General features: G+C 36.5%; 3 protein-coding genes across 4 annotated transcripts; 1 reads left to right on the forward strand and 2 right to left on the reverse strand.

The window, feature by feature from the left end:
* Positions 1 to 180: 180 nt before the first annotated feature.
* On the forward strand, positions 181 to 2,691 carry LOC127446653 (uncharacterized). Its single transcript, XM_051707757.1, has 2 exons — positions 181 to 453; positions 644 to 2,691. The coding sequence occupies exons 1-2, from the start codon at positions 183 to 185 to the stop codon at positions 997 to 999; spliced, it is 627 nt and encodes a 208-aa protein (XP_051563717.1). The 5' UTR covers positions 181 to 182; the 3' UTR covers positions 1,000 to 2,691.
* Positions 2,692 to 2,897: 206 nt separating this feature from the next.
* Positions 2,898 to 10,682, reverse strand: LOC127446651 (uncharacterized). The gene is made up of 3 exons (XM_051707756.1): positions 10,637 to 10,682; positions 10,118 to 10,481; positions 2,898 to 8,658 (listed from the first exon to the last, which is right to left on the reverse strand). Exons 2-3 carry the CDS (start codon positions 10,344 to 10,346, stop codon positions 8,258 to 8,260), a joined length of 630 nt encoding a protein of 209 aa, XP_051563716.1. The 5' UTR covers positions 10,347 to 10,481; positions 10,637 to 10,682; the 3' UTR covers positions 2,898 to 8,257.
* Positions 10,683 to 12,824: 2,142 nt separating this feature from the next.
* Positions 12,825 to 19,513, reverse strand: gcdha (glutaryl-CoA dehydrogenase a). 2 transcript variants are annotated; one of them, XM_051707731.1, is made up of 12 exons: positions 19,398 to 19,513; positions 18,763 to 18,878; positions 18,476 to 18,511; positions 18,239 to 18,379; positions 18,069 to 18,131; positions 17,790 to 17,960; positions 17,235 to 17,364; positions 16,107 to 16,323; positions 14,529 to 14,632; positions 14,215 to 14,340; positions 13,841 to 14,001; positions 12,825 to 13,567 (listed from the first exon to the last, which is right to left on the reverse strand). In XM_051707731.1, the coding sequence occupies exons 2-12, from the start codon at positions 18,863 to 18,865 to the stop codon at positions 13,494 to 13,496; spliced, it is 1,326 nt and encodes a 441-aa protein (XP_051563691.1). In that variant the 5' UTR covers positions 18,866 to 18,878; positions 19,398 to 19,513; the 3' UTR covers positions 12,825 to 13,493. The 2 variants fall into 2 exon arrangements, with proteins under 2 accessions (XP_051563691.1, XP_051563692.1); XM_051707732.1 differs by lacking the exon at positions 19,398 to 19,513 and adding an exon at positions 19,194 to 19,214.
* Between the last annotated feature and the right edge of the window lie 4,959 nt (positions 19,514 to 24,472).

The raw sequence follows: 24,472 nt of genomic DNA on the forward strand, positions 1-24,472 counted from the left end.
TCTCACATACACACAGTATAAATAATATAGTACTACTCATTAACATTACAAAACAAAATCTGTAATTTGGTTTCACTTGCAACAACACATAACAGTCTTTTTGTATGTGTGTGTGTGTGTGTGTGTGTTTTGATAGGTTCACTCCTGCTGAGCTTGCATTTCTGGAAGAATATGCAAAGACAATGAGCCCATTTGCAAAAGCACTCGATGTTCTTCAAGGAGAGACCACTGTGCAAATGGGATGGTTGGTACCTACAATAACACTTCTAAAGAGAAAGCTTCAGCACATTCACATTTCCTCCAGGTTCTGTGGGCCTTTGGTGGATGCTCTTCTAGCAGGAATTGAAAAAAGTTTTGGACAGATACTCGTTGATCCAGAGCTAATTGCTGCTGCAATTCTACTCCCCAAATTCAAGACGTGCTGGACAAGTGACAAATGTGTCGTAAAAGTTGGTAAGTTTTGCACAGTTTGCTTTATGCTTTACTACTGAAGATAATAGAGGACATTTTGGCATTTTAAAATAATTTCTATAACATATTGAGCAATTGTTTTTCATGCAGGAGTGGGCAATTCACAAAAAAATCATTTTACATAGCCATCTTAACATTAAAACAAATCTTTATTTGGTTGTGTATTCCATAGGTCTTGACTATATCAAATGCAACCTGAAACAACAAATGGAAGTGTATAAAGGTGAGGCCTCACATTCCTCTGAAGATGAAGACTTTTTTTCAGCGATCAAAAAGTCCCGTTCCCAAGATGACACCAGTCAGCTGGAGACCTACCTCAACTGCCCCGCTGACACAATGGAGGTACTAAAGTCCTTCCCTGCAGTATGCCACTTGTCATTAAGGCTTAACACTCCGCTACCAGACTCAGCTGCCTGTGAACGACTGTTCAGCACCGCAGGACTGATTTTTACGCCAAAAATGGCACGTGTGGATTCCAAGAACTTTGAAAATCAGCTGCTTCACAGGCTAAACAAAGACTTCTGGTAATAAGGTTGTGTATGACAGTTAATGCCCAGTTTTTGAAGCGATTCGCACACAGAAATGAACACATATATATACACACACACATATACCTATGCACACGCACACACACTCACTGGCTCACACCCACAATAACTTGAGGCTAAAAAGAAGGCTCTCGTAGTTATGTAGTGTATGCCTTGCCTATTATTCCCCAGTTTTTGGAGGTTTTCCCTACAATTTTTTTTCTCAGTGTTGTATAAGGGATGTTGCCACAAGTTGGTAGTGCCGATGGCACACACATTAATATTCAGTCTTTAGGACAAATTGTTTAGGCCAGTGAATAGGCCTGTGTCTGGAATGTTTCTGTTCTCAGTCATGTCGCCAATTTGAGAAGTACTGATTTAAAGAAATACTTTTTCTTTTTTTAATATGGAAATGTATACTCTGCTCTTAATTTCTCCAGTATTAAGTTGTCATTTGAAACCTGACAGGTTTAGTCAGATAGTTTCCATATGCTGTAGAACCAGTAAACCAGGTGAAGTGTAAATTATGCTTGCACTCTAATTTTCTTTCTGTTTGCATTTCAATAAAATTTACAGTATAACTCACCTCAATTTTGTCATTTTTAAAGCATCATAATAATTTTGAGTTGTATCTAAGGACAAGAATTTATGGCCTAGGTGATGGCAAATAGTTTTTTTTTTTTCGTCCGCTTTGTCTTTTCTCTGCTTGTGTTCTACATGTTGGTTGTTCAGCCTGGATACATTCATTAGCTAACAAAATTTGAAATGTAAGTTCTTTTGTATTAATGTATTCATATGATGTGAGGTCCAGTTACCAGCGTGACACTAAAACAGGTAGTAGTAATGGCTACTTTTTACTTAAGTACATGTCAGAGCCCATACTTCTTTACTTTAACTTGAGTGAAAAAGTGAAGTCAGTACTTCAACTTTTACCAGAGTCTTTTTAAACATAAGTATCTGTACTTTTGCAATCTCTGCTGGAAGGAAATGTAAAGGTGAACTCTGTAATATTTTGTGCTAGCAGCATTATAAGTTCAGATACTGACATGATAGTAAAAGTGCACTGTTTGCCATGATTCAGTAAGTTTAAGTGGAAGTGGCAAGTTACAGTGGATTATCGAGAACCTAAGTTGTTCTCCTGGTTGTATGATTTCAACATGATGGTGCTCATGAATTATGCATTTGGCAGAAATTATGCATTTGCAGACGCTTTTATCCAAATTGACTTACAGTGAACTTAATCCAGGGACAATCCCCCCGGAGCAACCAGGAGTTAAGTGCCTTGCTCAAGGACACAATGTTGGTGGCTGTGGGAACTGAACCGGCAACCTTCTGCTCACCAGTTCTGTGCTTTAGCCCATTACGCAACCACCAAACAGTGTGCTCGACACTGTTTGAAGGCTATTTTTTCTTAAGGTTATGACTAGGCTCTCATGTGGTTTCCCAGTACAATTTCATAGAGTCCATTTTGTCTTTGCAAAGAAAGCATTTTGCTGAGTAGTTTGTTTAAATGGCTTGCACTGCACAAATGGCTGGGAACTAAAGCTGATCCAACTCCTCCCACACAAGTTGGGCAGTTGCCAGCCCTAACTGACTTAACTGTATTTGGAAAGGCTCTGAATCCATTGATGATCTATTGCTTCCTGCAGCATGAACCAAGGTGATGAGAGTATAGCAGGAACTGTCTGTATAGTCTGGAAAATGCCTTTTTCCTTCCATCAAATGTAGCTCCTTTTTACCTTTAAAACCAGACTTAAAGAAACTTCATATAGGAGCATATTAATTTGCATTTAGTGTTTTAGAATTGTGGTCACACTTGATGAGAAACCATTTTCTTTGGTCATTGATGTGTTTCTTTTTAAACATCCACATTTTTTCTGTTGTGTTATAAATGAAATATGATGTGTGTAGAAAAGATTACCTAGTAAATTCGGTAGTCTTTTTGAAATCCTACATTTCCCTAAGGAAATCTATGGTTTGGCTCTAATAGATGTAGAGTCATTTGGATAAACTTTAAAGTTGTTTAATTTAGAGTAACAGTTCGTAAAGCATTGTGTGAATGTGAGCTTCATGATCTAATCTGTCCATTCCCAGCCATCACATTATATCCTTGGCCGTCTGGATGCAGGCCATAATCCTTCTGCATGTGCTGTCCTCAGTTCATCCTGGTCTAATCTAAATTATTCTCTAAACCCTGGTTTAACAGCAAATCCGCATAGTCTCTTACAGTATATTGCCCATTTAACTACATTTTCATCATCATTTGGATCTTCTAGAGGTATAAATTGAAGACCAACAGCCATCTCTTATCACGTTGAGCTACAGTTGGTCCCTGTATTCTTTCATTGCATAGAAACAAAAAGTATTACAAAGATTGATTGAGTTTAATTCAATCCTTGGACAAATTACAGTTTAGCATGAGTTATCTAAATTAATGCAGTCACCAACCGACTTCCAAGTAATTCATGTTCCGGATGCAATACAAGTTAAGCTCAATCGACAGCTCAATCAACTAGTCCCTTGTTCATTTAAAAGAAGCCAAAAGGGGGCCTGGGTAGCTCAACGAGTATTGATGCTGACTACCACCCATGGAGTCACGAGTTCAAATCCAGGGTGTGCTAAGTGACTCCAGCCAGGTCTCCAAAGCAACCAAATTAGCCCGGTTGCTAGGGAGGGTAGAGTCACATGGGGTAACCTCCTTGTGGTCACTATAATGCAGTTACAACAAGACACTTACAATGGAAGTGAATGAGGCCAGTCCTTAAACGTTAAAATTCCCACTGTTTCGAAAGTTTAGCCACAAGACGTAAACATTATACATGTCAACGTGATTTAAGTGTGATAAAATCTCTGTTCTACATGATTTTAGTGTGATAAAATAGCTTAAGGATTTACCTGCACTGCGTTGTCATGGAAAAAAAAGTTTAAATATTTGATATAACTTTACACTGATAAGGTTAGTAAACAATTTATCACATTAAAATCATGTTAACATGTATAATGTTTACGTCTTGTGCCTCTGCTTTTGAAACCATGTGTATTTTAATGTTACGGACTGACCCCATTCACTTCCATTGTTAGCACCTTACTGTAACCCAGGTTTTTGCTTTCTAATAAATATAAGGGGGATTTTTTTATTTTTTTATTTGTGGTAATCAGCATTATGCCATAAATGCTGTTGTTTGAGCTTACATTTGCACTCAGTAATTTTTTCCTCATTAAAAAATTTTAATTCCTGAAGACATGAATTGTAATTTTCTAATATATGTAAAAGCTGTTTTATTCTACATGGAGAGGGTCCGCACATGGGGGCTGCCATGTTAGAATCACATGACTAGCTAAATACTACTTGCTTCATCTCAGAAACCGTCCTGTTATTTGACACTTTCACTCATTGATTAAAGTAATCATGGCTGACTGTGAATACAAAATTTTTACAATGGCATCTGAAACTGAAAACTTTTGATTTTAAATGATGCTGCATCCAAGCCGCTAGGTGTCAGTGTAAGTCTAAAATGACACAAAGACAAAACTAAGGGCATCTTTAACTTGTATTGAACCTGGAACATTCCTTTACCAAGTACAGCATGTTTATACTGAGAAGGTTCATAAATATGTATAAAGTAACAGAAACACTCAACATCCAACACTATAAGCAAGCTACTGGGTGTTAGTGCCCGACCAATATATCGGTCAGCCGATATTAGCCTTTCGCCAATATATCGGTATCGGTGTATGTGCTTACCGATATGCGCAGATATGAAAACTTTTTTTCAGAACATATAATGCAGAAAACAATGCTTTAGAATTGGTGTCATTACGTAGTTTGTCCAGCAGAGCGCGCTCCGTCTCCACTGTTTACAGAGCTGACTGAGCTGACCGTGGCTCTGCAGACAGGGCGGAGTTAAGCGGTCTCTTCTCAGTAAGTTGCTAACTAGTTTGTGAAATACATACTGGAAAGTTAATAAACAATAACCCCATCATTTTCCCTTTTCAATATAAGTAATATAATGTTAACCCTGTCCCTGACAACCATGTCACTCATGTCTGTTTGCTGTTAGCCAGCTACAGTTTGTCAGTGCAGTCAGTAATGTAACAGATTGAAAGGTAAACATCAGAGCATCTTTTTGCAGCTCAGCAGACAACGGTGCGGTGGTGGATTGTGTCTGCTGAGTGCTGATTTCACGCTATGTTGTTACCTAGTTGGTGAGACACAATGCTGGAAAGTAAAATAAACAACGTCCATCTTTTACTCTCTGTGACAACGTGCTTATAGCTAACTAGCTAACCACATAGCTACTTTCATTGCTTATCAATTGAGTGGAAGCTAATGTGTAAACATGCATTCACCAAACTGTTTTGTTCAGGATTCACAGTTTGGTACCCCCTTCAACCGAACAATACCAGTCGTTGCATTTATAAAATGTAATATTTAAAAGTCTGGTTTTCCACCGTTGAAAGTTTCCCCTGAACTTGTATAGCAGAATACGGTGTAACACCGCTGCCGCTGTTTATCTCTTGACTCAGCAGGTGTAAATGCTTTTTGTTTTACAACCTGCCAATAATTGTCTGGCAGTATTAATATAGTCAGCATTTGACTGATACTAAACAGTACTGATGTTTATTTAGCTATTTATTTTATTTTTATTTATTCTTTATTTTAATGGTCAGCCATTGACTGATACTAAACAAAGTACTGATGTTTTTAAAGCTATTTATTGTATTTCTATTTATTCTTTATTTTCTCAGTGTTCATTTCTAGAATTTGTTGACAATGTATAATAATAATAACGAATGTTCTTTGATAAAAATATTTAAGAAAGCAGCCTTCTGAGTACCTTTGCATAGTCATATCGATGCAAAATCAGTGAAAAATCCACACAGAAAAGGTCTGTTTTCATTCCAGCACAAACATTTACTATATCGGCAACCATATCGGTGAATTTTCCCCCTCTAAAATCAGTATCGGTCTCAAAAATCCCATATCGGTCGGGTTCTACTGGGTGTGAATTTCCATCTCTGATAGTCCCTGATAAGTTTAACGCTTTGTTTAGTCACAGGGCAGAAAGAGTCTAATCTCATGTCATCTTTACGAAACACTTTAACTTTGGCCCTTGACCAGCCAGTTAGTTAAGCGGATTCTCTAATAATGGAAATACTTAGCGGGTTCTGTGCCACTGGTTAATAAACCTTGGCAATTATACTTTGGATTCCAAATCCAAAAATCCAATCCAGTTTCACTGGCCTATCAAATTGAAACGGACAGAAATATAGTATTACTTGTCATGTCATATTTCTGTACAAATCCATAAGCTGCAAAAAGAGGCTATATGCTGGTTATCCTGAACTGAACGATCAACTGTTCAGACATGTTCTGAGGATGTTTTTTGGCTTCAGGAAGAAGGCTGCCAATGGCACAATCCTGAGTAGGCACAATCCTACAGACGTGATCGTGTTGTCTCTCGCCCTGTCCCTATATTACCAAACAAACACGCCTAGGTAATGCGGCTTGAACTGACATGGCTTTCTGCTTATTGAGGTCATTTACGGTCAGCAGCACTTATTATACATGCCATTCATCCTCACATGCTGCACAGGAAGAGGCCCAGCTTTTGCATAGTCAAATAGAAAAGTAAAAGGTGGTAAATACTGACAAAACCCAGTGAATCACAGGGTTGATTTCATGTAAATAATGCATTAAAAGCTTTTAAAAGTTTATAGAGAGAGAGAGAGAGAGAGAGAGAGAGAGAGAGAGAGAGCAGTTTCTTAAAGAAATAGTTCACCCAAAAATGAAAACTCTGTCATTATTTACTCACCCTCATGTCATCCCAAACCAATAAGTGAGAACTTCTGAATGATCATTAACTCTTTTCAAGAGCCTGTCAAGCTAAAAAAAAAAAAAAAAAAAAACACCATATAAGCAAAAAAAAGTTCTTCATAAGACTTGTGCGCTTTATTCCAAGTCCCTTGAACTTTGTGTTAGTAACAGACCAAAATTGCAGTTGTTTTTCCCTGATAATCTTACCCCCGCCAAAGCTCTCAAATCAAATATGGCGCCATAGAGCGCAACAGTGCCCGCCCACGTTTTCAGCCGTCTGGATTCTGGAAGTATTTTCCCCATTCATTTCTTCCATAGACTTTTTATAAAATCCTTCATAAAAGAGTTGTGAGCCTTGAACCAAACCAACCAGCTCCGAGGAGAATCACAACATCACAAACTTTGTTTTGAGACAATAAGTATTTGAAAAGGTAGACGGATGTTTACTTACCGTCTTTCATGAGGGCACGAACTACAATCCCATGAAGCATTGCAAATTATTTCATTGAATAAAAAACGATGGGAATACATAAAACTATTGATTTTAGGTTGTTGATTATAAGTATAGAAACAATATATTTTACGTTTATTGCAAAATATTCCGATATGAACAAATATTTAAGTAGTTTAAGGGTGAAGGGAGACTGACTCAATTATGTCATTCACAGTGCGTCATGGGAGTATGCAGTAGCTCCGAGGCATGTTTCACGGGTTTCGTTGGCAGTGGTTCTCTGATTGGTGGATCTTTCTCTGCTGTACCATGGGTAATGTAGTTGTTTACCATGAATTCTGCCATCAAACATGATTATTTATACAATTAAGTTGAAAGATGGCTTCAACGGAAGCATATACCATCAATGAACAACCTTGAAGCTCGAAGCTGTAGGTCTGTGTTTTAAAGATTTATAAGTTATTGTTGAAAATCAATTTGTCTATGGGGAAAATGAATGAGATTTTTAGTTCTGGCTTGGTGTCAATTATGTTTGATCATGAGATAAGCGAGAACCAATGATGTCCTATGTCATTGATGTCCAACCTGTGCCATAGGTGCCATATTTGAGAGCAACGGCGGAGGAGAAAATTATCAGTAAATAATGACTTAAATTTTGGTATACAAAAGACTCTGAATACAGCACACAAATTGTATGGGCTACTTTTATGATACTTTCATGGTGCTTTAATGGTGTTTTTTCCCCTCCTGTTCTGAGTTTAACAAATGTGGTAACTATGAACCGTGCAAAGATTCTTCAAAAATTTTCAGTTTGTGTTCCACGGAAAAAACAGATAGTAAACAGGTTTAGAACTACATGAGGGTGAGTAAATAATAAAAGAATTTCCATTGTTGTGTGAAATAGGCCTATTCCTTTAAGACTTCTACCTGATGCAGAATGTCTTACTGCGATAGGGTGTAAATCTAAGTCGTTGCTCAGGATTATAAGAGTCAAACTTTATCAGTCCCATCTCTTCTTTCATGGAATGATGTGCTTGAGAAAGTACAGCTTTGTCCTGTACTTTTTGGAGAGGGAAAGATGTAGGCCTCTTGTGGTGTCTTGTTGGGGCTCTTCGTCTCCCCTGGCTGTGTTTGGAGGAGTGCAGGGCTGTTGGGCACACTGTGAGAGGTGGAAGATGGGAAGAAGTGAGGGATGAAAGGGATGACACCCAGAAGAGGGCTGGCCTGGGGGCTGTGCTCCGGAGAGAGTGGGATGACAACGTCATCCTGATTCCACACATGGAAGGCGTTGGGTTGAGAGTATGTGAGTTCTGGAGGCATGTGGGTGATGCTGTCTCCACCTGCTTCACTGTTGGCTTTTAGGATCTCCTCTTCCGGACCCAAAACCCAATCTAAAGATACACAGAATGTATAAAGATTACAACAAGTATATTAATGTAAATAAAATATACTTGTAATAAAATTACAAGTCACCTTTCACACAAAAATATGTGAAAGAAAAAATACATATTTTGCATGAATAAAATGAAGCCTGTTTTACTTCAAGATTCTTTGCATTGTAACATTATTTTTATGACAACTAAGCATACCTTACCCCCAAATTATCATTACCATAAAATGTCTGTACATTTTTTACATTTTTTAAATTTCTATTATTTTCAAAGCTGATTCTCATTAGATTCTTATTAATGTAGTATAAAACTATTATCATTTAATAAATAATATAATACTTACAAATACTGTAATACAATGATTATTATTTTATTATTTATGTAACTTCCATTATTTTCAATAATGATTATCATTAAAATTTGTATTACTGTAGTATAAAAATATTCTCATATAATAAATAATACCTACAAATACTGTAATACAATAATTATATATATATATATATATATATATATATATATATATATATATATATATATATTTTTTTTTTTTTTTTTGGGGTATAATTTCTATTATGTTCAATGATGATTTTCATTAGATTCTTATTACTATAGTATAAAAAATATTATCAAATAATAAATATTATAATGCCTACAAATACTGTAATACAATGATTATTATTTTTTCTTTTTGTTTGTAATTTCCATTATTTTAAGTGGTGATTCTCATTAGATTCTTATTACCGTAGTATAAAAAATATTATCATATAATAGATAATATAATACCTACAAATATTGTTATACAATTCCTAAAATTGACAATTTATAATTTATATCATGTGGAGGAAAAAAGCATTAAAAAAGCATTTTTTTTTTTTAATTACCATGATTTTTTTATGTCTATTCTCATTAGATTCTAATGCCTATAATGAAAATGTAATATATATATATATATATATATATATATATATATATATATATATATATATACAATTTTATAAAACATTAACTATGAATATGTTCCACTTACCCAAATTATAACCCAAATATTTGTTTTGTCTCAAAAAGTTTTTTTTTTTTTTTTTTGTCACATTCTTGCAACAGCATTCATACAATTTTTTATTTGTGGCTAAAGTATCCAAATACATTTTTGGGCTACTAGTTTCATGCTGATCCCCACCAGGCTGTTTAAACTGGTCTGTTCAACCAGCAATACCCTGCTTTTTCACTAGTTAAACCACCAAGACCTTCTTGGCCGACAACCTTCACCAGCAACATTTTCCTGTTGACGAGTGTGGCTGTGGACCAGCACTGCACCAGCACTTATCAGCCTTCAAGTCCATGATTTAAGCTGCTTTTTTCATTTTTTTTTTTTTTTTTATTTATTTATTTTTTTTTTTGCCTTTTGTTTTTATTGTTCATGCGTTATAAATAATAATACAATTCCCAGAAGATTTACCTAAGATGTCATGAGCGAGGTCTCTAATTAAATGCCCCACAATGGCATAAGCGACAGCGACCACCACCACCGTGGCCATCATCAGGTAGAGCATAGCCTTGGGAAGCTGGATGAGATCTCGGGGTGGAGGTTTGTATTCCTTATACAGCGGATACTCATAAATCGTATACTGGTAGTCACGGTTTCCAGAGATGGGTGCATTCAATATGCTCGTGTTAAAAGGCTCCATTCTTGACCACAGTTTGCAATTTCACAAAGATTTTGAGGTCCTCTGTTGTACTTTCTAAAGATGTCTTGCTTTCCTCAAAGGAAGTTTATCCCAATCGTGTTGTGCAGACAATTATCCGCTATTTCAGCGTCGTATCTGAGAATAGACAACTTATATAGCGCATTTCCTCGGCACTTAATAATAATAATAATAATAATACATATTAAAACGTCAAATATGTACTTCCAGAACTCAACAGCAAACAACAAACTTTAAAAGCTACAGAAAACACAAAGATGATATTTGAATACCGGCTATTTTGTCCTCGCATTGTTCTGTTTAGATGGTCAGATGGACAGTGAAGTGGTGTAAGCTTGAGAACCTCACACCAACTAACGGTAATGAGCCTTTCGGACAGCGAGATGATTGGTGGATTACTCGCATTATCACTTGTCACGGGTCACACGAATCACCTCACATCACGGGTCATTCTAGGCAGAGAATATTTAGCAGACATGGGCCACTTCTATTGAAATGAATGGGAGAAATTGGAACGCTCATCCAAGAAGCTCTGAGCGCCCAACGGTCAACGGATGTAGACAGGAAGTCCCGCCTTACAGTTAAAAGAGCCAATCACCTTTTAGATACAGACATCACCTGTCAATCAACTCTAGAACGCGCGTGCGCATTAGCCATTCAAGCCGGGAAAATTTGCTTTTTTGTGTGTAATATGAGGTAAAGAATCACAAGTAATGTCAGATTGTATTGCTGATTTGAAATATGTTCTTTGATCGTAATCTTGACCAACGTTTTTGAGATTTTGGTCTTTCTCCATTCAAGTAGATAGGAGCTGCACTGGCATGACTGGAAATAGCCTCCCGAGAGCGTTCCAAAGATGTCCGACAGTGGACTGACTTGCTAGAAAGACTTTGTTCTAGATCTGCTGCTCTGATCTGAAGGTTATCTGCCAATCAAAAGCAGCCATAAGGTTCCATTTGTTAACATTAATTAACAACCTTAGTTAACATGAACTAACAATGAAAAATTATTTTACGTTAATTTTGGTTGATGTTAAAGGAATAGTTAACCCAAAAATGAAAATTCTCTCATGTACACACCCTCATGCCATCCCAGATGTGTATGACCCTATTTCTTCTGCTGAACAAAAACAAAGATTTTTAGAAGAATACCTCAGCTCTAGGTCCTTACAATGCAAGTCAACAAGGTCCTTTGAAGCTTAACAAAACAAAAAACGAAATGAAGGCAAAGTAAAAGTATTCCATATGACTCCAGTGGTGAAATCCATATCTTCAGAAGTGATATGATAGTTACGCGTGAGAAACGGATCAATATTTATGTCCTTCTTTTACTATTAATTCTCCTTCCTGCCCAGTAGGTGGCGATATGCATGAAGAGTGCAAATCACCAAAAACAAAAGAACTCTTCAGAGAGAAGGGCTATTTGAAATTGGAGATTTATAGTAAAAAAGGACTTGTTTCTCACCCACACCTATCATATCTCTTCTGAAGATATGGATTTAACCACTGGAGTAGTATGGATCAGAGTCCTGCATAGTCCCGAACCCGCAGTACTTAACAGAACACCAGACCCGTTATCCGACAGCAGCACAATTCAATTCCATACCTGACCCGACCCGTTTAACATAAAACAGCGATTCGTACCGCACCCGGATTAAAATAAATCTACTACATCAGGTAGACAAATATTGTTTATTTGCTCGTGTCACAAGCAATCAAACTAACATTAGGCATTCTGATTTGGAGCATTTAAGAAAAATAGACACGTCGTAGCCTAACGTTGTGGTGACAATTAATAGAAAAAAGATGAGAAAGTTCAACATTATTTGACATTTAAAAAAATAGCCTTGGCTATTTGACCCGCAGTCTGCCCGTGCCTATTGATCCCCGGCCCGTACCGCAAATGAGTGTCAATAAATTTTTCCACCCGTTACATCAAATATTAGGGGTTAACCCATCGGGTACCCGTGCATGTACAGGACTCTGGCATGGATTACTTTTATGCTGTCTTTATGTGCTTTTTGAGCTTCAAAGTTTTGGACCCTGTTGACTTGCAATGTATGGACCTACAGAGCTGAGATACTCTTCATTTTCTGCAGAAAAAAGAAAGTTATCTGGGATGGCATGAGGGTATGTAAATGAGAGTATTTTCATTTTTGGTTGAACCATTCCTTTATTTTCAGCATATGGATAATCATAAATTTTTTGAAACAAGTTGTACAGTATATTTTTACATTAGTTAATGCACTATGATCTAACATGAACAATTGTATTTTTATTAACTAACAAACTAATAAAGATTACCGGTAAATGCTGTAAAGAATAAATTGTTTGATTGTTAGTTCATACCTAATGCATTAACAAATGTTAATGAATGGAAACTTATTGTCAAGTATTACCTTATTTTTCATAAAGCCAAACAATCATGTAATTCAGAATGAAGGCATATATAATCACAAAATGCAGATGTTCACTTTATTTCCAAAACAACTCAAATACAATTTACAAGAGCCTAACAATTATTAAACATGATCAGTGGATCAAACTGCATTTCTAAAATGCAGTGTTTTCAGCAATATTATGAACCTGCTATGAATTAACTTCACTGTCAGAATATCATCCACCTGGAGTTGAAATCCATTTAAAACTATGTTCATAATGGAAATTCCTTTGTAACATGTCATCTAAACCCAGTACCCTTTAGAGATAGTGTTTCCCTTTGTGGACTATCTTTCTAAAATGCAGTTTTCAGCAATATTATGAACCTGCTATGAATTAACTTGGCTAGTTTTTATTATCACTTTTGTAGTTCACCTACAATTGAAATCTGTGGATCTGATTTCAAACAGAAAAACGTTTTTACCAAAAGAACATGAAACATTTAATAATGTCATTTTCTTTGTAACATGGTGCATTAACACATCAAACCACTACACTGAAGTTATAATCTTTCTCTTTGTAGTTTTGCATGTGAACACAGAGCAGAGTTTGGACCCATGCAGGCATTTCTTTAATATTTTCAGGAGGTTTGTTGCCATACTGAGGCATTAACTGTATGCATGGATGTTGATAGAGGTTCTCCAGATCAGAGAGTCTCACTAGATACACCCTTGTTCAAAAAGAAATGTGTTTATTTTTCAACTGTAAAAGACTGGAGTCCAGTGATGGCTCTGCCCAAGATCAAAGCATGGATGTCATGAGTGCCTGTGAAATGAAGGAGAAAATTGTGGTAGATTACAGTTCTTACCATTTATATACCCCATGTTAAAGGAACAGCCTCTACAACAGCATTTAAGCAAGAATGACAATTATCACTGCTTCCAGAGAATATGCTTAGTTGTCATAATTAATTTTTTGACTGTGCAAGCAAATTAAAACTCACGGTGAGGCCTATACTGACCTCTGCCAGCCAAATGTCTAACTCTCAATTTGTAGTTGGTAAAAGTAGGAATAAACCTCCCTGCCTTCTCCCCTTACCTTCATATGTGTTGACAGCTTCCAGGTTCATGACATGGCGTATGATATGATACTCGTCTGCTATGCCGTTTCCTCCCAGCATGTCTCTGGCCTGCCTGGCGATGTCCAGGGCCTTACCGCATGAATTCCTCTTCAGCATGGAGATCATTTCTGGTGTGTATCTGGTAAAGAGACATGTTTGAAAATGTAGCGAGCTGCAGAATTCTTTTAAACTAACTGAGCTGTAGTGTATTAAATGGGCCCTTTAGGGCAATGGACTTTCATAATTAAAATGCACTGAGTTCTGAACTCTTGTAAAACTTTAACTAGACAAATCTTATGCAAAGTTGAGAGAACATGACTGCAGGTTATGTAAGCACTTTGTCTCGACTCACTTCTTTTGGTCAATGAGTCTGCCCAGCTGTAAACAGGACTGCAGTCCAATCGTAATCTCCGTTAGCATGTCTGCCATCTTCTTCTGCATGAGCTGGTTTCTGGCCAGAGGCACTCCAAACTGGATTCTGCATGGTAAAAGTCACTCAAATATATGTATCCTTGAACAAATCAAATGGATTCTTATGCTATCTACACATAATTCATGTAGAAATGTAATTTATAAAGACATTTCCTCCACCACACTACAAATATTTTGAAAATAATAATTTATGAATGTTAAATTGATCAAGATGATATCTACAGGCATGCTTACCTGTCTAAGGTGTACTGTCGGGCAGCATGGAAGCAGAATTCAGCAGCACCCAGTGCGCCCCATGCGATGCCATAACGGGCATTATTCAAGCAGCCAAAGGGACCCTACAGAAATTCAGCAGGTAGACCAACAACAATCAGTCTATCAGCCAATTAAAATATGTAAAGAGCTTATTTGTAATTTCAACGATTTAATCTGTTATTGGACCATTTCAAATCCCCCTTCTAATGACAGGCTATAATAAAGAGTGTTAACACAAAACCAGCTGTTGCTTTAAAGGGTTAGTTCACCCAAAAATTTAAAGTCTCTCATTTACTCACCCTCATGCCATCCCAGATGTGTATGACTTTCTTATTTCTGCTGAACACAAACAAAGACTTTTAGAAGAATTTCTCAGCTCTGTAGGTCCATACAATGGAAGTGAATGGTGACCAGAAATTTGAAGGTCCAAAAAGCATATAAAGGCAGCATACAAGTAATCCATATGACTCATGTGGTTAAATCCATATCTTCAGAAGTGATATGATAGGTGTGAGTGAGAAACAGATCAATATTTAAGTCCTTTTTTTACCATAAATTTTCCTCCCTGCCAAGTAGGTGGCGATATGCACGAAGAATGTGGAAGTGAAAGTGGAGATTTATAGTAAAAAAGGACTTAATAATCCAGGAATAATTATCTGTTTCTCACTCACACCTATCATATAGCTTCTGAAGACATGGCTTTAACCACTGGAGTCATATTGATTACTTTTAGGTTGCCTTTATATGCTTTTAGGACCTTCAAAATTCTGCCCACCATTCGCTTGCATTGTATGGACCTACACAGCTTAGATATTTTTCTAAAAATCTTTGTTTGTGTTTAGCAGAAGAAAGAAAGTCATACACATCTGGAATGGCATGAAGGTGAGTAAATGAAGAGAGCATTTTTTATTTTTGGGTGAACTATCCATTTAAAAACATCATATACACAATTGCTAATGCACACACTGAATTCACCTGAGATTCATATCCTACCTCCAAATTCAACTGATTGGTCCATTATTTCAAAACTGACATTGATCTTCAAATATTGTTACAATAAATTGATGCAGCATAAAAAATGCTTAAAAATGCAGTGCTGGGGGAGGGGTGGTTGTGGGGTTTAAATGTTGTTTGTATATATATATATATATATATATATATATATATATATATATATATATATATATATATATATATGTTTTTGCTTTTCTTTATTACTGTAAGATTTTATGAAAAATGTTAATTAAAAACAAAAATGCAGTGCTCATGGTGCAAGACACCAAATATACAGCGAGACATGGCACAATGGCCAAAGATCAGTCTGCCGCATGTTTACACAGACAAACAATTTTTACAATTGTGCAGATGGAACACAGTGTGAATGCCCCCTTTCTCTGATTCAAGCAAACCATGTTGCATGTGATCATTTGTGTGTGAAATTAAGCTCTCTCTCCTGATTTAATCTAACTTAAACCTGGAGTGTGCGTGACGGGCTAAATATTCTAGGAATACTGCAGACTGGAGTCTATAATTTATAAAAGTAACAAACATACTCACAGCAAGGCCAGACACATAGGGTAGCAGGTTTTCCTCTGGCACTTCAACCTCATCCATTAGAATCATCCCGGTGGCCGAGGCTCTAAGGGAGAACTTGCCTTCTATCTTAGGGGTAGACAGCCCCTTCATTCCCCGCTCGACGATAAACCCTCTCACTCTGCCGTCATCACATTTCGCCCACACCACACAGACATCAGCATATGGGGAGTTGGTAATCCTGGTTAGAGAAAAGCGTGTCGTACGAACCACTCATTATCACTGATTTGTGCATTGAGTGTTCTTACACTATTTACATTTATTTGATTTAGATCTCTGACAGTCATATAGACCTTGAATCAGCTCCAGAGGATGTCTTGCTTCAGGCCACAGGTGCTTTGATCTTTATATTATATGATCTCTATATTCTACATGATCATCTACTGACTTCAAATTGCATTAAGTAAACAAATGGTCAACAGATTCCTGTGTGCTCCTAAAACAGCTAGTTCCAAACACCCTGTAGAGGGTGAAGTTACAAAATCTAAATATGGATGTATGTACACAGCCCTCAGATGACGTCTCTTACGTAAGAAACTGTCCCTTGATCTGACCTTCACATAAAAACCCCTTCATGGACATGTTGTGCAACTTCACTGTGCTGAGGACTCAATCAATCCTGTTTACACAATGAATGCTGTACTTTAAAGATCATGTGTCATTACATTCTCCCTATTACACTCTTTATTGGTGCTTTCACACTAGCATTATTGGTGCAACCTGAGTCTTTCTGGCATCAGAGTTCAGTTTGTTTGGTTGGTGTTGGGGCCCTTTTCCGAACTCAGATGTGCAACAGTGGTACTCATGTTGATGGTGCAATCATACCACAGTTCGGATCCAATTAATACAATGTGAACAGAAATCAGAGGAAATGGGGGGGATTAACTGAACTTGGGTTCAAACAATCAAAGTATGAAAACACCCTCAATAGCATATTGCAGAATGCACAAACTGCTACACTTTCGTATTACTTTGATAATCGTGGGTACTGTATTGTCACCTAAGTGTCAGAAGTTTTTTTTTAACTATATGGGTTTTTAAAGAGTTCAAGTTAAGACTCCTGACTCTGAAAAAACATTCAGTGGCACTTACCATGTTTTTGCCCCACTGATGGTATAGGTACCGCTAGAGGGATTGTATTTCGCCTTGGTCTCCATGCTGCCAGGGTCACTTCCATGGTTTGGTTCTGTAAGTCCAAAACAGCCTAGAATCTCTCCACGAGCTGGCAAGAACGAAAGATTAAAAACATTATATACTGAAAAGACAGCAGTGCAGAGTTTCACACATTTTGACCAATTCATTTTTATGATTTTCCCAGTTGTTAATGATTACTGGAAAAGGATTTAAAAAAAGAACTTCTAGCCAATGAAATATTTTAGAGATGAGTATAACTTGAACATTTTCTACTACCTATAGATATTACTATTTGAAAGTATGTATTAATTTCCACAACTTTTCCAGGCCTGGAGATCACAATTTAAAAAATCTCAGATATTTCCAGGTTTTCCACAACCATTGAAATCTTACTAAATCCTCATTTGGAATTCCAAGCGGTTGGAATTTGTAGCTACTTGTAGATGCTATCATACATAAAAACAAACATCTGAGGCGTGCTTACAAATACACAGACATGTGCATTTGACTAACCCAATTTAGGCAGGAACTTCTGTTTCTGTGCTTCTGTTCCATAGGCACTGATAGGATGCATGACCAGTGAGGACTGGACACTCATAACTGAACGGTAACCACTGTCCACTCTCTCCACCTCCCTCGCAATCAAACCATATGCCACATAGCTGGTGCCTGCACAGCCGTATCCTTCAACACATAACAGAGCATTCAAGGACATTTTACACTGAATGTCATAGACAACATAATCAGACATTTCTAGTCTCAAACAGGGCCACTTTAAATATTTGATTTTACCTTGAATGGTAGGCCCAAGGACCCCAAGCTCTCCCATTTCATTCACAATCTCCCGATGGAAAACTGGAAACCGAAAGCCACAGATGAAAACCTGTTTTGATAGGATCCCGTTGCTTTTTTTTTAAACGGCAATTCCTACCATATAAGAAATGACTAGCTCTTTCACTTACGTTCGTTCCTGTTGGCCATGAGGATGCGGGGCATGAGTTTCTCCTGGCAGTAGGTGCGGAAAGTGTCTCTGATCATGATCTCCTCCTCTGTCAGCTGCCCCTCCAGATTCAACGCATCACGCCAATCAAAATGCACCTTAGCTAAAGTAAAAAAAAAAAAAATCTGTTATTCAGTAAATGCTGTCAAATTCAAACATGAAAAACTATGGTAATATTAAAAATGCATTTTTTTATTACGTGTCTTCACTGCTTTTTTAACGTGCTCCTCTGCCTCTGAAAAACAAGATAATTTGAAATGTGGTTATTAGCTTTCCAAATTGCCTTTTTTTTTTTTTTTTTTTTTTTTTTAACTATGCATTAAAACTATGCTTTGTTTTAGACAGAAACACGTTACATTGCAATAAATGTGCCAGGTAACTACTGTCCTGCTTTGTCTACATCGTCCTTACATTAGCCAATGTGATTATTTTAATCAAGTTATGGTTAAGTTAGGTTCACTTTAGATTGTGAAGTAGTGATCTAACCTTGTTGTGCAGGTGCTGCGGAGCCCTGGGCCCTTGACACAGAGATCAGAAAACATCTCTGTGAATTTACCAGCAAGCGTGAGAAAGCTGTTCTTAAAGCCATGCTGTTTTCAAACCTAAAAAATGAAACAAAAGCCTTTATGATACACACACTCATTTGTCACAATGATGAAACCAATAAAACATTATTACACTAGAACAACAACAGAATATTATACTAGTGTTATTATTCTAGTCCTTGGAGGGGACACAATACAAAACTAATAAACATATAAGACTAGTATCAGGTTTATTTTTTGCTTATATATATATATATATATATATATATGTTGTCATTTACTATAACTTTTCTACAGTATAATTATGGATAGCCTATCAAAAATGTTATTGTATCTACAGTAGTATGAGTGTCAGTTTTTTAAATTATTTACCTTTTTTCCTATTGTAAGAATTGTCTAGCAGTGCATGGTTACACAACTGCAGTTACAAAACGTAATATGCAACTCTTTTACATATTTCAAAACCGACATAGCATGCATTTAAAACCTATCTCAAAACGTTTTGTTGTTATTCCAACTTTTAAGTGTGTACGTCATGCTGTCATACTGAATATCTTATATTAAGATTCTCCCTACCTTCACCTATTCAGCCTTTGACCAGACGATCTCCCCGAACTGTGTTCTGTAACAAATATATTAAGCGCTGTTGCGCATGACACAGGCACAAATTGGACGAGCGCCTCCGCCATCTTTTGTGTGGCATTTCCCATAGCAGCCTTTCACTTCGCGGTCATTTCACAACATGAATGTAAATGTGTTTGTTTAATCTACAGTACCCTAAATATAATTGTACACAATATAATTACATATTTGTTTGATAATCTGAAATAAAAATTGAAAATATCTAAAAAAGTATATTTGTAAATCCGATCCTGCCACGCTCATAATGGCTGAAGGCAACGTCTGCACTCTTTTGGAATGTCGAAGGCGTTGGTGTGCACCGCGCGCTCTGGTTGGATGATCAGAAGAGGCTTGTGCTCGGAGAGGAATTTTCAAGTGCATTCATTGCATTTCTTTCCAACGTATGACTGGGTTGGTCGGATTTGTGGAGAATATTTCCTCCATGAATGTTTCAATTTTGTGCGCCTAATGGCACGTGAATAAATACGTTCTCAAAACCAAAACTTATATGAGACAGTAAACAAGACAATAACAAATCAAAGTCCATGCATATTAGGATTAAGTTCACCAATATGCTAATGTAAACTAATGTATACGTTGACAAAATTAATTTTCAGAAGATATAAACATTTAAAATGTGTGTGTGTTTTTTTTTTTATTATTATCAAACATTGTACACGGGATTTAGAAGATAAAGGCAACACATTGTTACATAAACATTAGGTAAGATTAACGTCACATTAAAAAATTATAATACTATACCATAAAAGTATAATAAAATAACTACGGGGGAAAAAGAAAAAAAACACATGGACATAATACACTCTTGAGGTATCTTAATCTTATATATCTTCTCAACAAAAGAGAGGTTTTATTTGCTTTTTTACTTGATAATGAGCACAGGGAGTCTTAGAATAATTTTAAATCAGTACAAAACAGCCTAAAATTGGGTCTCGAATCAGTACCCTTGCATTTGTGTATATGAAAATGACCACCCAAAATTAACACTTTTAGCATGTCATCCATCATATTTACCCCAGTATCCAAATTTGAAAACAATACAGATGTAACCTGTAAAATAAAAAGCATATAATAATAATAATAATAATAATAATAATAATAATAAAAACAGCATTGATATTTCTTTCCAGAAATCCTTTAAACAGTCACATTCCAAAAACAAACGTGGTACAGTTTCAATATTAGAGTTACAAAATGTACAGTGAGAAGATATATCCAATTTAAATTTTGATAAAAAAGCATTACAAGCGTATACTTTTGTAAAATTTTAGAATAAACCTCCTTCATTTTCCTCCTGTTTATACCAGCCCAAGAATTACATACAAAAAGAAGAGGATATTCCAATTTCCTTTTGAGAAAAGCTTTTTTGGATTTTGGATGAGGTTCCTTCTAATCCATATTGTTACATTTAGTGTTTTCAAGTCCCATACCTCCAATGGATAATTTAGATATTTCACAAATTGGGAAATTATAACTATGTTGAGATCTAATTAAATGCAATAATTTTGGTGAGATGCTTTTAACTAGCCTAGAATAAACTCTTGGAGATTTATTCAATCCTGAAATTTCAACAAATTCTCTATAAGAATAAATCTCACCATCATTTTTCATCAAGTCTAAGATAAAAACTATAACCAATCCTTTATAAACATGGTCTTATTCCTGAGCAATATATGTTGATTATTCCATATTATACTTCTATGGGGGGAAAGTTATGCTTAAAGGCCATTTTACATGCTTCTAAAACTTGTTTATGAAAGTTAACGAGCTTAATGGGGAGTTTGTTACATTTAAAATCACAAGACAATAGGAACTTTAAACCGCCACATTTGTCAAAAATCAATTTTGATGTATAAACCATAATGAGTGATCAGCAGCTAAACAGCGTTTAATCCAATTAATTTTATAAATGTGATTAAGAGTACTAAAATCAAGAGTATTCACACCTCCCTCCGAGTTGCTTCTTATCAATGTCTTTCTTTTACCATATTCGGTTTTTATTTTTGCACAAAAATGTAAACAGTAAAGAATCAATGGCTGAACATGTCTTAGAATCAACATATAGAGACAGGGCAGGGTGTACTATCCTGGAGATGCCCTCAGCTTTTGAAATAAGAACACATCCACAAATAGATACATTTCTCTGAAGCCAACAATTAAACACCTTCTTCATTTTGTGCAACCGTTGTGAAATATTATCTGTAATTCTATCGGAAGCTGACTTGGTTATTAAAATGCCCAGATACCTAACAGAGTTTTTTAGCTTGATACCTGCAATATGTGTTTTATCATGACTGTGAACTGCCAAGATTTCACTTTTGTTTTGATTTACTGAGACCCAGATGCACTTGAAAATAACTTAAGAGCATCCAGAATAATAGGAACTTGGTTTTCATCTTTTAGAAATAAACAGGTATTATCTGCTAGTTGACTAATTAAAGGTGCAGTATGTAAGACTCAGAAACCCTTGTTATTAATGACCCCTGTGGCCGTTAATTGAACTGCAGCCAGCTACCTGTTGCTCGTGCTCGCGCTCGTGCACACACTCCATAGGGACATGAGCGAGCGAGCATCGACCAAAACAATGACGTAACGAAGAGGCTGAACGTGATTCACTGGCATCATGATCACACATGAGGTAGCATAATTAAAATTACACAGTTATGATTGTTTTACTACAAACTTTGAGAATAAACTAAACCTACTTATCAGCTAACATAGCATACTGATACACACATACAGCTACATACTACCGAACTATACCAGACAGTTTACTGTTGCACTGCACTGTTATGTTGCACTATTGTGTATTTTGTATGTCATATGTTGTACTACGAATAAGAAACCAGCGTATTTGCTTAAGTTTATCCTGTATACCTGACTTTTAGTATAAAGAGAAGATCGTTGAAATTATTTGAAAGTTACGAAGCAAGGTAGCTTGCAATTCGTCAGCGTTAGCAGGCAAGATCAAGTTAGCTAAAATTACACAGATCAATCCTTATGGCACTATATTTCACATGCTTTGCTGTTATGTAAGCTTACCTGTCCAATAAGAAGAACACCAATTCAGGGTCGGTTTTGATCCCCAAAACCAAATGAAGGTCCCTCCAGGAATCAAATGCCCTGCCGATGTTCACTCTAGTTTTCACTTGACCACGATCACGTTCCCGCTTAGCCAGACGGGATTCAGTAGATAAATGTTTTTTGTTTTTTTGGCTTACTCTAAGTTTGTGTAGGAGTAGGTGTTGTGCTAGGAGCCGGACGTTTGCTGGATTCCATCTCTAAGATAACGTTACCTAGTGTTGCAGTTTGTTGTCGCTGTTGAATAGCGGAGGAGAAGTTATTACTGTCTGAGGCAAGCCTCTCAGGAGCTCGCATAAACGTCACATCCTTTGGATTATCCCGGCAAAAGCGACCCGCTCCCTTTGCATGAAAATCAGTCTACGAGCTTTAATAGGCAACCTAGGAAGTCCGGGAAGGACTCATTTTTAAAGTTGCATTACAAGCCGTTCACACATTGGCAAAAAAAAAAAGGCGAATATTACATGAACATTTTGTTACATATTGCACCTTTAAGAAAGGTTGTTCTGCAACTCGAATACCCTGAACCCCTGAACATTGTGTAATGTAAATATTTAGAAATTTGGCAACTACCAAAAACAAAAAAGGGGAGATGGAACACCCCAGTCTAACGCCCCTACTGATAATAATAAACATTTAAAATGTACAGTCTCTCTCTCTCTCTCTCTCTCTCTCTCTCTCTCTCTCTCTCTCTCTCTCAATTCAATTTCAATTTTAAAGTACTTTATTGGCATGGTTGTGTTTACATACAATATTGCCAAAGCATTAATACACAAAACAGGTAATGACAAGACAAATAATAATAATAAAACAGTAACAAATAACAATAAAAATAGAATTAAATAAGGTGCCAGGTAATGAATAAAATAAAATAAAAACTATAATAACAATATACACTATACAATATAAAATAAAATAAGCATCTCTTTCGGTTAGAAAGACCAGGAAAAATCATGACGTAACAAGCTGCTGAGAAATGTTGTCCAATCAATTGCTTTCTGGAACACGAACGTCCCTCCCCCCTAAAATATAAAATCTGTAAAAGTAGCAGCTGGCTAGTAAACCAGGTTATTCATGGCTCCTCGTCGTTGTTTATTTGGCTGCTCGAACGTGCGAACTTTATTTAGCTTCCCAACCGTAAGTTGGTTACGAAAGAAGTGGTTGGAGTTTATTCATTTCGAAGAGGGAGCTATTTCTGCCAGCTCGCGACTTTGTGACCGGCATTTTTCTGATGATTCCTTCACTAATTTGGGGATCTTCACCGCAGGATTGGCGCGCACACTTGCACTAGCAGAGACAGCCGTTCCTACTCTGTTCACTGTAGGGGTTTCTCCTCCAGCACGAGTAAGTATCCTTTATTCAGATATTATAATGAGATTAAATTGAATACAAATTCAACTTCCAACATTAAATTTAATTTACGTTAAATTAAACGTCACATTTTAGCCATCAACCAGAGATGTATGCCAGTATGACGTGGAATTGGCGGCACGCAATTCTTCCAATGTACATGTAGGCATTCAAGTAAGACTCAGGACTTCAAAACCGTACAGGAGTAAAGGTATAGTATTTGTATTTTATATTTAGTATTGTTTGTTGTGTAATTTCAAACACTGTTATAGATTTTAGAAGCAACTTGATTGTACAACTTTTACCCAAGTGTATTAACCACTTGTTTCTCATTTTTATGCATTAAGGAGCGTAGTCCCCCCTACCCCCCAGTTTTTAGCTCATTCTAAGTTTGGATTTGTTTAGCATTTTCACAGACTTGCTCTGAGTGGGTGTCAATCCCCTTTCCCCCACCAAAATATTAATGTGAAATTAAACACCGATTGATGCCTGAGAATATCTCTACAGTAATGTGAGGAAACACATCGCAATATGTTAAAATATAGACTTTTTTTTTTTCTTTCTCTCCCCAATTTCTA

This window comes from Myxocyprinus asiaticus, chromosome 9 (genome assembly GCF_019703515.2).
Source record: "Myxocyprinus asiaticus isolate MX2 ecotype Aquarium Trade chromosome 9, UBuf_Myxa_2, whole genome shotgun sequence".
Taxonomy (NCBI): Eukaryota; Metazoa; Chordata; class Actinopteri; order Cypriniformes; family Catostomidae; genus Myxocyprinus; species Myxocyprinus asiaticus.